General features: G+C 58.4%; 1 protein-coding gene across 2 annotated transcripts; it reads right to left on the bottom strand.

The window, feature by feature from the left end:
- Window positions 1-1,111: 1,111 nt before the first annotated feature.
- On the bottom strand, window positions 1,112-9,861 carry ZNF696 (zinc finger protein 696). Of its 2 annotated transcripts, XM_004452655.5 has the most exons (4): window positions 9,815-9,861; window positions 8,808-9,035; window positions 7,466-7,557; window positions 1,112-4,798 (listed from the first exon to the last, which is right to left on the bottom strand). In XM_004452655.5, the coding sequence occupies exons 3-4, from the start codon at window positions 7,479-7,481 to the stop codon at window positions 3,705-3,707; spliced, it is 1,110 nt and encodes a 369-aa protein (XP_004452712.2). In that variant the 5' UTR covers window positions 7,482-7,557; window positions 8,808-9,035; window positions 9,815-9,861; the 3' UTR covers window positions 1,112-3,704. The 2 variants fall into 2 exon arrangements, with proteins under 2 accessions (XP_004452712.2, XP_058132117.1); XM_058276134.1 differs by lacking the exon at window positions 7,466-7,557 and having other exon boundaries at window positions 8,808-9,815.
- Window positions 9,862-12,287: the final 2,426 nt, after the last annotated feature.

Genomic DNA, 12,287 nt, shown 5'->3' with positions numbered 1-12,287 from the left:
ATGACGCATCACAAGAGAGACAAGGGGAGAGTCAGGGTGAAGTGCAGCAGAAACCAGTAATTGACAGGGAAGCTCTCTCCCCATCAGAGGTCTCCAGGATCAAATCCTGGTGAATCCTAGGAGAAAACAAGAAGACAACACAGGCAGCAAAAACAGCAGGGCGGGAGGGGATGGGGAGGTAACAAATACATCTTTAAAACAACTGGAGTCTACTGCTCCATTCCTGGGGTTTCCTTTACTGTCCCTGTAGGGGATCCCCCTCGCCACTTTTTTTTGGTGTTCAGTTCCATTTACAGAACCCCAGTTCTTCCTCTCCTTGAGTTAATCCCCTGTTCTGCAGTTCTTCTTTTATTATCTTCCATTTTCATGAAAAGTAAAGGAAAAAAATTGAGAGTTTACGTGTGTGAATAGTCTACCATTGCACTTGATCGATCATTTGGCTAGGTATAAAAGCTAGGTTGAAAATTATCTCCCCTGTAATTTTTAAAGCATCATTCCATCGTCTTCACTCTTTCAGATCTGCTCTTTATCAATGATGGTCTGATATTTCACTGATGTAAATTGCTATGTCTTTTTCATCATTCTTTGTGCAGGATACTGGTAGATACTTTTACTCAAGATTTGTGTCTTTCAGTTATGAAAAAATTACTTCTTGGATAATTTCATTACCAACATTTTCTGTTGTTTTTATAAACTCTTGTTAGTCTTAACTTTTCTATCTTACTGCCCACTGATGGAAGGCAGAATTTAAAGTAACAACTTGGATATTTAGCTGAGGATATTTCCATACTAAATGGAGAAAGCAGAGTCTGGTTTCTCCTTGCAGCTTATTGTAAAATGTGAGAGGAAAGGGATATGCTGATAACTGACTCCTGGGCATAAAGAAACCAGAAATTGATGGTTTGGAAAATTCTGTGCTTCCAGAAAGCAAGTCCCCAGAGAACAGCGTCATGTGTGAGGGCTTCACTGAACTGGACGCAGGCGGGCATTTCAGGCAGGTCGGGAGGGGAAATGCATTACCCAGGAGGGATCGAGGGAAGTGCTGGTGCCTGACAGCTTGGACCTGCGTTAGCCAGCCAAAGGGGTGCTGATGCAAAATACCAGAAATGGGTTGGTGTCTAGAAAGGTATTTATTTGGGGTAGGAGCTTAGTTACCAGGCCATAAAGCGTAAGTTACTTCCCTCACCAACATCTATTTCCACATGTTGGAGCAAGATGGCTGCCGACGTCTGTGAGGGTTCAGGCTTCCTGGGTTCCTCTCTTCCCAGGGCTTGCTTATTTCTGGGCTCAGCTCCTCGTTTTTCTCCACAAGGTCCTCCATAGACTATGAGGCAAATGGCTCTGTCTCTCTCCCCGGGGTTTCTGCCATGTCTAAGGAGCCGCCTCTATTCTTCTGTGTTCTTCTCCTGGCTCAGGTCCTCTCTTCCTGGGGCTGGCTTCTCTTTCCTGTGTGCTTACTTCCCAGCTCAAGACTCCAGCATCAAACTCCAACATCAAAATCTCCAACTCTGTCCTTTGCCATGCCTGAGTCCCCACCAAGGGGTGGGGACTCAACACCCTACTGACATGGCCCAAAGCCCTAATTTACCAGTTAACAAACGATCCAAGACTTATTTTTGGAATTCATAACTATGTCAAATAGCTATAGGACCCCTGTGTACTAACGTGAAACCAGCAAGTTTTTCATGAGACCTGTATAAACGGAACCACTGCCAGCCTGGACTAACAGGGACAGGTAAGGGACAGATTAAAGGAAAAGACTTCAAAAGTAAACTGAGGTTTGGACCAAGGACATCTTCTTGGGCCAAGAGAGCGAGCGACCCACGTCGGTGGAAGGGGGTCTGCGGGCACCTGGAGGGGGCAGGCCTTTGGCCTGCCATTCAGGAAGGTGCCACCATCCCAGTTTCCTGATCCTTGGGGGACTGTGGCGGGCCTGGCCCCACCTCAGTGTTTGATGAGTGGAACCTTCACCTCCATATTCAGGGAGCGCTCAGCTACTGTGCAAGCACTCGTGAAGTGTGGCGCTGCCGCCCCATCAGGCCTAGGGGGCAAAACATTGTTCAGAGACGACCCTCAGACCTTGGAATCTAATGAAGTAGCCCTGCAGGGTTTGGGAATTGCTTGGGAGCTGTGACCCATTTTCCTTCCAATTCCCCCCTTCTGGAATGGAAATGTTTACTTTATGCCTGTCCCTCCGATGTATGCTAGAAGCAGACAACTGGTTCTCTAACTTTCACAGGTCCACAGACCGCGGGGAATTGTACCCCAGGACAGACCACATGGTACTTGCAGTGTTACCAAAATGATTTAAGGCTTTGGGATATTGTGATGGAATGACTGTATTTGCCCCAAGAAAGAACATTATGTTTTTGAGGTCGAGAGGGGAGTGTGGGGGTTTGGAGCTGCACGTACCCCAGAAAAAGCAGGTCCTACGTTAGTCCATTCCTAAGGGCGTAAACCCGCTGTAAGCGGGGCCTTCTGGCCAGGCTCTTTCAGTGAAGGCGTGGCCCGCTGCATTCAGGACGGCGCCAACCCCTTACAGGAGTCCTTTATGAACAGAGAGACAGAGCGCGCCACAGCAGCTGAAAGCAACAGAACCTGGAAGAGAAGGGGGAGCCCAGCAGGCACCGCCACACGCCTTGCCACGTGGCAGAGGAGCTCACAGCAGCCAGTTTTCAGGAAGAAAGCATCACCTTGAAGACGCCTTGATCTGGACACTTCTTAGCCTCAAAACAATAAGCAAATAAACACTACTGCCTAGACCTGACCCAGGTCAGAATATCTGCTTGGTGTAGCCTAGGACACTAAACCACTGCCCTCGATATCTCCTTCGCTTGTGGAGCTCATCCTGCGCCCAGCACTGTGCTGAAATCATCCCTGGCTGTAAGTTCATAGTTTGATGGAGACAGACATAAACACACAGCTCTGATCCAAGGCAGAAAGTGGCTGTGGACTTTCAATAAAAGTGCTATAGAATAAAAAAAAGTACTACTGATACCTGGATAAATCTAAAAACTTTAAGCAGGAGAAAACAGCCAGACCTAAGAGTATACAGCTCTCCTTATGGAGCATTCTAGAACCAGCAAAACTAACTGGAGTGTCAGACGCCTGATCAGCAGTTACCTCTGGAAGTAAGGGTGGGCTGATCTGAGGGGCACGTGGGGTACTTTCTGGGGCCGGAAATAGTCTGTATCTTGATAGCACAGTGACTGTAAAGGTCAAATCAGGTTACGTTTGTCAAAACTCATAAAGTTGAAGGCTTGAGATCTGTGCATTTCACCGTATGTAAATTATACTTCAGGAAAAAATAAAAGCAAACCGCTATGGAAAGGAAAGAGCTTGACTGCGGTTGAAGGAGGCGGGGGTTGCGCAGGGCAGCTGCTCGTAGTGGAGCTCTGGAGGGGGCTGCAGGACGCGGAGGGCGGAAGCAGGGGGCAGCGGGCAGCAGCCCAGGCCGCGGCCCCGCACGCCCTCCCCGCGGGGACGCCTCCGTTTCCTGTCCTCCCCCTGGTCTGTGCCAACGCGCCTCTCACTTGAGCCTGCCCCGCAGCGAGGCAGCCGCAGGCCTCCCTGCAGGCTCTTCGGGGCCAGGCCGGCGGCCTCCCAGGCAGCTCTCCCCCTTACTGCACGGGGAGCGGCGCGCACGGACGCGAGGCCGGGGAGGCTGTGGCGCTGCTGCCGCCCCGCGGCCCTCGCGGCGCCCCTCACTCGCGGCTGTGCACCCGCTGGTGCTGGATGAGGTGGAAGCTCAGGCGGAAGGCGCGGCCGCACTCGGCGCAGCGGAAGGGCTTCTCGCCCGTGTGCACCCGCTGGTGCCGGAAGAAGCCCGAGAGCGCCCGGAAGGCGCGGCCGCACTCGCCGCACTCGTAGGGCTTCTCGCCGGTGTGGATGCGCCGGTGCTCGCTGAGGAAGGAGCTGCGGCTGAAGGCGCGGCCGCACTCGCGGCAGGCGTAGGGCTTCTCGCCCGTGTGCACGCGCTGGTGCTGGATGAGGTTGGAGCTCTGGCTGAAGGCCTTGCCGCACTCGCGGCACTCGTAGGGGTTCTCCCCGTGGTGCGTCCTCTGGTGGCGCACCACGTTGGAGCTGTGGATGAAGGCCTTGCCGCACTCGCCGCACTCGTACAGCCGCTCCCCGGTGTGCACGCGCTGGTGCTTGAGGGCGTCCGAGCGCTGGCCGAAGGCCTTGCCGCACTCGGCGCACTCGAAGGGCCGCTCGCCCGTGTGCACGCGCTGGTGCCGGATCAGGTTGAAGCTCTGGCTGAAGGCGCGCCCGCACTCCTTGCACACGTAGGGCCGCTCCCCGTTGTGCGTCCGCTGGTGCCTGACCACGTGCGAGCTGTGGATGAAGGCCTTGCCGCAGTCGCTGCACTCGTACGGCTTCTCCCCGGAGTGGATGCTCTGGTGCTTCACCACGTCCGAGTAGCACTTGAAGCTCCTGTCGCAGGTGCTACACTGGTAAGGCCGCCCCTTCCCGCCGCCTCGTCGCTGCGTCCCGGGGCCTGGGTCCCGAGCGATGCCCGGCCTGGACACGCTGTCCTCGTGGCCGCCCGGCTCTCGGCTTTCCTCACCCATGAGCGGCCCGCCGGGGCCACCTCTGGGTCCCTCTGCTGATCCCTTACGCTCACAGACGCCCAGAAGCCCCGGGGCCGAGGCAGGCTCCACACACGGTTCCGACATAGTCTCTCCTTCCAAAGCTTCCTGCTTCAGGGTCACCCCTGTGCTCTGTACCCCTTTCTCGACAGCACTCTCACAGGCATGACTGTCACCGGGGGCCTGTGCGGGAAAAGTCACTTCCACAGCTGAAAAAGAAGTACCAGGTAAGGTTTTAGATAGAGGGAAACCTTATTAAATGGAACAAAGGTGCACGTGAGTTTAAGGTGGCCCTGACAAGCTATGGAAATGGTAGAAATAACTAGAAAGTTAGTGCGTAGGAGGCACCTAGCACCTCACCTGCCTGGTTCCCACCCACATTTCCTCTCCACTCCAACGTGCACGGCCACAGGAGAGGAGGGGGGACTGCGGTGGAGCCCAGCGGAAGCCGTCACCACGGTGAGAAAGGACGCTCCTGACCCCAGGCCCGTGGGCTGCGCGTCTGCACACTGCCTGGAGAGCACACCAAGGCGGCAGGTGGCAGGACAGGGGTCCCAGGAGGCAGAGGGACGAAAGCCCCCACGCCCCTAATGAAATCAGCAGTTCCAGCTTACCTTTCCAAATTGGCCATGACCCTGGCCTTGGATTCCCGAGACAACACTCTGATGATCCCCCCTCCCCCTCCCAAGGTACTTCTGCCACCTTCAAGTAAGAGAAGACCCCTACTCTCCCAGGGGCAGGACAGGAGCAGCTGGCTGAGGCCCCGTTCCAAGCTGCAAGTGGCTGGTCCTCGCTGCAGCCGGCTAGGACTAGGTCCCGTTTGCTCTCGGGGACAGACCATGTGCCTGCCGAGACAGAGGCTTCAGGGACCTGGAAGTCAAGCACGCAGCATCTGCTGAGGCAGGAAAGCTTTGCCACAAGATGGCCCGGCGGCAGGGCGGGCACCAGCAGGGCGAGTGCTCCCCCAACAGGAAACCTTTTGCCTCTACACAATACTCGCGACCGCCGAGTTCAAGCAGGTACACTCCCCACTGCACCCCCTTTCAAGTAGGGAGACTGTGGGTGAGATGGAGACGCCCTGATCGGGGCCCACGCCACCAGCCCTGCACGGGGGCCTCCCTGGTGGCAGCCTCTTGCGGGAGGGAGCCCTGAAAGCCCTGACCATGGGGCAGTCGTTCTCAACTCGGGCGATGCTGCCCCGAGGACATGGGCAACGTCCGGAGCCTTTGGTGGTCACAGCTTCCCGAGCTCCCGGCATCTCGCGGGGACAGGCTCAGAAAGCTGTGAAACTCCACTGACAGATGCTGGCCAGTGATGGCGCCTGACGGGCCCCTCACTCGTCCCACCTCCATGCGCCTCAGAGGACGTGGCACGTGCTCTGCGACAGCAACCAAGACCCCGCCCAAGACCCCCCCCCCCCTTCCATTTCTCAACGGGCTTCTCCTGCCTCTATGCACGTGGCGTCTGCTAAAATGGTCGTTCAGTCCAGAGTCGGGGGCTGGGAAGGGCCTGCTGCGCAGGGCGTGGGCAGGACTAAGAGCAGACAAGGGAGGACAGCCACGACGCGGGCGCTGGGTGTGGGCAGGACTAAGAGCAGACGAGGGGTGGAGGACGGGAAATGGACTTGGCCCAGTGATTAGGGCGTCAGTCTACCACATGGGAGGTCCGCGGTTCAAACCCCGGGCTTCCTTGACCCGTGTGGAGCTGGCCCATGCGCAGTGCTGATGCGCGCAAGGAGTGCCGTGCCACACAGGGGTGTCCCCCGTATAGGGGAGCCCCACGCACAAGGAGTGCGCCCCGTAAGGAGAGCCGCCCAGTGCGAAAGAAAGTGCAGCCTGCCCAGGAATGGCGCCGCCCACACTTCCCGTGCCTCTGACAACAGAAGCGGACAAACAAGACGCAGCAAATAGACACAGAGAACGGGGGGGGGGGGGGATTAAAATAAATAAATAAATCTTTAAAAAAAAAAAAGAGAAGAGGGAGGACAGCCTCGATGTGGGCACAGGGCGTGGGCGGGACTAAGAGCAGACGAGGGAGGACAGCCACGACGCGGGCGCTGGGCGCGGGCGGCTCCTCACCAGGTTTCCGGGTCGTCTCCCCCGCCCGGAGCAGATGAGCGCGCCCGCGGGCGGCTCCTCACCAGGTTTCCGGGTCGTCTCCCCCGCCCGGAGCAGATGAGCGCCTGTGGCTGAACACAGGGTGGCTGACCCGCGGGAGGCGGGGGTTCCCCTGAGTTCGTGGGGGAGCGGTGCGGGTGTGCGTGTGCGCATGTGTGCTCACTGTGGGCAGCCACAGGTGTGGCGTTCTGCCCAGGACCCGACTGCTACCGAGAACCGCCGGATGGCGCACGTGTGAAAAGCTGACCGCGTGCTCGCTGCCTTGCTAAGGTACGACGCGCGGCCGGTTAGCCCTGAGGAGGCAACCGTGTAGGGGGATAAACTGAGGCAGGAGTCCTCAGCCTCAGCTTTGATGGCCCTTAGACATGGACTCAGATGTGCAGAATCAAGGGAGCTGAGGGCCTGAGGGGGCAGGCGGCCGAGGCGGGAGCTGCCAGGCGGTCCCCGCTCAAACTCGTCCCCGTCACCCACTGAGCCAGGCAGCCGGACACTGCGGCCCCTGGAGAAACAAGGTGAACGGGAACATTCTGCCCTCAGAAGTGTCCAGACGAGCAGGCGGGGGCCAGAGAACAGGGAGGCCCGGAGAGTGTGGCTGGAGGGACCCTGCAGAGGCCCAGAAGCAGAGGCCCAAACAGGGGCCTGGGCTGTGGTGGGGGCAGGAGGCCCAGTGCAGCTCACCCGTCGTTGCTGCAGAGCAGGGGGCCCTCGGGGCCCAAAGTCCCGAGCCAGCCCACACCCGGGCCTGGCTGCGCCCCTCACCTGTGCATGTGTCCATTGGTCCCTCCCCGCGCTGGAGGCCCAGGCCTCTCCTGGCTCCGCCCTGCAGGCACACCCAGAGGGGAGCAAGTCCTCTGGAGTAAAAGAGAAGAAAAGTGACGGTGAGGGCTGGGCCCAGGGGGAGGGCGGGGGGAGGGGAAGGTCAGAGCAGCCTGAGGAGCCCCCTGCGGCCGTCTGGGGGCCTGTGTCGACTGGTCGACTGGGGGGGGCCTGCGCGGGGGGCGCGGGGAGGAAGCTGCATTGACGGGGTGGGGGGGCCGCATCCTGACCGCAGCGGGGTGAGCGGGGCCTTCACAGCTCCAGGACCAGGCGCTGACCTGTCTTTGCCGCAGGGGCAGGTGAGGGAAGGGGCCTGGTCTCTGTGTGGGGGCTGCCTGCAGACCCACAGGTGCGACTAAGAGGTGCGGCCTGTCCCAGGGTCACTTCTTGGCCCCGTCCCACCTGCCAGACAGAACAAAGCAGGCACATGGGTGACAGCTGAAGGACAGAGCTGCAGACGGGCTCGGTGGACAGGGACTGCTGCGTCCAGCTCTGCAGCTCTTCCGGCTCCAGGTCTGTTCACCCCACAATGCCCACACTCGCGCATGGCTTTAGAGTTTAGAAGCCCTTTCGTATTCCGTCCGGCTGCACCGAGGGCGTGGCCAGTGAGCCTGGGAACCATTTGGGGCCGGCCCTGCAGTGAGGTGGGGACGTCCGTGAGCAGGTAACGCCCTCCGGAAACCCTGAGCAAACCCACGTCTCCTCACCCAAGTCCCATGCTGGGGACTGAATCACGTCCCCCATAAAAGGCGTTCACGTCTTATCCCGCACTCCTGTGGCTGAACCCACGTGGAAACGGGCTCTGGAAGACGGGATTGTCTGGGAAGGAGGGCTTCGCTTCCAGGACCCGCCCCAGGAAGAGCGGAGCCCCAGAGGAGCCCCAGAGGAGCCGCAGAGGAGGGACGGCCTCGAAGGCACCGCGCGGGGAGAAAGAGCCTGGCCTTGCCCAGGTCCTGGCTGGGGCTCCTAGCCTTCAAAACCACGAGACATGCCCTGGGTGGCATTCATCACAGCAGCCCCGGCACACTAAGACCCCTGGAAGTGCAGGACCCTGGCTGGACGGCACTGCTGCACAGAGCTGCTGCCCCTGCAGGCTGCAGCCTGGCCCTTCTGGCTCCAGCCCTCGGACCTCCCGTCAGGGTGTGCCTGGGACCTGCCCCGCCCCCAGCACCCCAGGTGGAGGTGGCGACAAAACCCAGGAGTTTCCGTTTGCTAAAGCTGCTGGGAGCAGCTTACCAGAAGCAGGCGAGCCTTCATAATGGGATTTACGAGGTTAAAAGCTTACAGTGCTGAGGCTGAGAAATCAAGGCATCATCAGGAGACTGGCTGCCAGCGATCCCGGGGTCCATCCTCACATGGCAAGGCACACGGAGGCACCTGCTTCTCTTCTGAGTCTTGCAGCTTCCGCTTTGGGCTGCTCCGTTGGGGGTGTCCTCTCTCCTGGGGTCCACTGTGAGCTTCTGGGTCCCTTCTCTCTGTGTCTGCGGCTTTTTCTCTGCCAGTGCTTTCAGTCCTCCATTTATAAAAGACCCCAGTAATAAAATCAAGACCCACCCTGGGTTCCGCGATCTAATCAAAGGCCCCTAACAGAAGTAATTTAATTAAGAGTTCCCACCTACAATAGGTTTACAGGCCCAGGAATAGATAAGCTCTGAGGACAAGATCTTTTCTGGGAGCCACAAAAAGCTTCGAATTTTCACACCAGCTCTGGCCAGTAGGTGCGAGTTTAAATCTCCGGCCACAGAGCTTCGAACTGGCGTGCAAGTCAGGCCAGGCGCGCCCAGGGCCTTCTGCGGGAACGCGCTCCCGCGGAGCTGAGCCTGCCTCGAGGACATCCACCGCCAGGGAGGCGAAGCTGAGGAAAGCGTCCTCTCCTGAGGGCGCGCTCCAAGCCCGGTTAAATCTGTGTTTCTGTTGCTTTGTTTAAACCAGCCTGAGTAGACTTTCTGCCACTAAAAAGGTCCTGACTCAACAGACGAGACACCCCCAGAAATCGGCGTTTAGGGGCGCCTGCGGGGCTGCTGCCTCCCGCGCACCCTGTCCGGGGCAGGCCAGCTGGCCGCCAGGCGGGCGGGGGTCTCGGGGACGAGGCGAGACGCCGCGGGCCCGGGGGCGCCGCGGCCACGCCCTGCTCGGGGTCTTGCTCTCGGGGCTTCCCGCCTCCACGGAACCGACGCGCGTGCCTCGCGCATTCCGAGAAAGGGCGGGAGAAACGCCGCTTCCGGGGCGCCCTGAGGCGCGGCACCCAGGACAGCCACCAGCGCCCCGGGCCCGCCGCCCGCGGCCACTCACCTGCCCGGCCGCGCACCCGCCGGAAGTGCCGCCCCCGCCGCCAGGGCACTTCCGGCGGCGCTCTAGCCTGCCGGAGGCCTCTGCGCTCCTCGGAGGCCGCCAGGGGAGCGCCTGGGCCGAGAGCGTGGGTGGGGGGACCGGGGGGCGAGCGGCCCCCGCTGACCCCTGCCCCCGGGCGGGACTGGAGGGGTGGGCGACTGGGGCTTGTGAAGGGTGGAGGGTGTGCAGGGGTGGAGGGGTGGGAGAGTGGAGGGCGGCTGACCCCTGCGCTGCCGGGCTGCGGTAGGGGTGGCCCGCTCGGTCCGCCCCCGCTTCCTCTGTGACTCTAAAGGCAGACGCCGTGGCCTCGTGTGCAAGGCCCTTCTGTGCTGTCCCGGTCATCCACCTGCTCGGTCTTCTTCAGCCCCCCCTGCTGCACGGCCTTTCTCAGACGGGGCTCTTGTGGCCCCTGCGACTTTCCCACGCTGCTCTCCTCACCTGTCAAGCCCCTCTTCCTTGGAAAGCCTTCTCGGTGACACCCCTTTCTCCCATCGGGCTCCGTTGCCTGAGGCCACGTCCAGGGCGGCTGGACTGCGGTTCCGCTCACTCTGGGCATGGTGATGGGTCAGTGGATGAAGTGAGCGCTCCTGCATCGCGCAAGGGGGCACGCGGAATCCCAGGCACCACTGGAGCTTGGGGTGCCCCCCCCCCACCGTGAGGAAGAGCTAGAGAAAAGCCTCAGGGCGTGGGAGCCGGGAGTCTGCCCACGCGCCCTCACAGTCTGCTAATCCTCCGCTTTCTTTATGGCCCACAAGCCTCCCGCCCTGCCCTCCCGCTGCAGTGGGACCCACACACGCTAGCCGGCCCTCGTCACATACTCTCCTCTCTCAGTGACCCGGCGCCACGCTCCCTGGTTTCCCTCTTGTTTTCTACTGCTGTGTAACAAACTCGCACATGCATAGCAGCTTAAAACGACACATTCACTATCTCACAGTGTCTTTGGGCCAGGCAGTTTCTCCTTCAGGGTCTCTCGCGGGCTGCCATCGAGATAAGTGCCAGGACTGGGTCTCACCCAGAGGCTCCACCCCAAGCTCACGTCTGTTGGCCAAATCCAGTCCTTGGGGGGAGGTATTCTCGTTGTTAGAAGCAGGTAATTCAAGGGGAGGGAATCACACAAGGCCGAGTCCCCGGAGGCTTCCCGTGGTTCCCAGGGAGTCATGTCCTTTCCATGTACAAAACATATTCACCACTTCCAAAGTCCCCAGAAGTCTCTTCCTAACAGAGTATCAGTTCAAAGTAGAGAATCTCATCTAAATCGTGTCCAGGGAAGCAGGAGGCTCCTCAGGGAAGTCTGTCAAGTATAGCTCCTGGGGCAGAATTCCTATCCATTTGTGGAATTATGAAACTAAGGAGACACATTATTCTCCCCCAGCCTCAAAGCCAGCATACAATGCTGGGGTAAGCAAGGGGTAATGCCACAGACACTCCTGTCAGAATGGGGAGCGGGGAGGTGACGCACAAGGAGCCACTGGCCGACAGCGATTCTGAAATTCAACCAGGCACCTGTTGGGAGTTCCCTGGCCAGGGTTCAAGGCCTGGTGTAAGAAAGAAAGCTTCTTCGGGAAGAAAATAAGGCTCACCCGATTGTGAAAAAGAAAATAATTTATTCTCAATCTTGCAAGAAGGGGTGCACAACCAGAAAACGTGGCTGGCGCCCCAAACAAAGAAAAATGATGCAATTCATAGCCCTAAGCCTAGCACGCAAGCCCTTCCTCTGTTTCTCCATAGATTGGAAACTTCAGAGGTTACAGAATGTTGGAGAAAATACGGCGCTTCCTGGGACACGGAGACTGACTGACCATACGCAAAGAATTTATTGAGAAGCTCTCCCAATGGAAGGGGTCTGAAGAACAGACTTCAGCCCACTCCTGGAAGGGGGGACTTGAATTTATACAGCACATTCTTAGGAGGGGGAATGACAGTTGGTGGGAGGGGGTTGAGGGTCCGAGTGAGGTGCAGGGACCAATAGGAAGCTCTAGAGGTGAGAAAATTTTCCTGATAATGATTAGGAAGTTTGTTTTCTCTTGGAATGCTGCAGGAGCAATGTTTCTTTTGATCTGTAGGGTTTTAAAGGGTTTCTTTCTTTCCTCTGATATGTAAATATGAAGGTTTCGGTCTCCCTCTGAAATGCAGGTAGAGGTAGGAAAGATCTCCATCTCCCTCTGATGTGGAGATGGTGAAGGTCTCTATCTCCCTTTACTCCTGTCTCTACAGGATTCCTTTGTTTAGTCTGTGGGAAAGTGCCACACAGGGAAGGGGGGTTACCTTTTTCCCAATGCATATCAGGGGAAACTGAGGTATGGCTTGCTAATTATTGCAAACATCTAACACAGCCTATCCGAGAAGATCTAACATTCCCACGCAAAAGTTTGTGATTACCCGCTTCACCCATCCCATTCCAGCCAGGAAGGTGAGAGCTCGGCAGGAAATGCCC

This window comes from Dasypus novemcinctus, chromosome 14, assembly GCF_030445035.2.
Source record: "Dasypus novemcinctus isolate mDasNov1 chromosome 14, mDasNov1.1.hap2, whole genome shotgun sequence".
NCBI classification, from domain to species: domain Eukaryota; kingdom Metazoa; phylum Chordata; class Mammalia; order Cingulata; family Dasypodidae; genus Dasypus; species Dasypus novemcinctus.
Note: the sequence above shows the minus strand (reverse complement) of the source record. Positions and strands in the feature narration are given on the sequence as shown.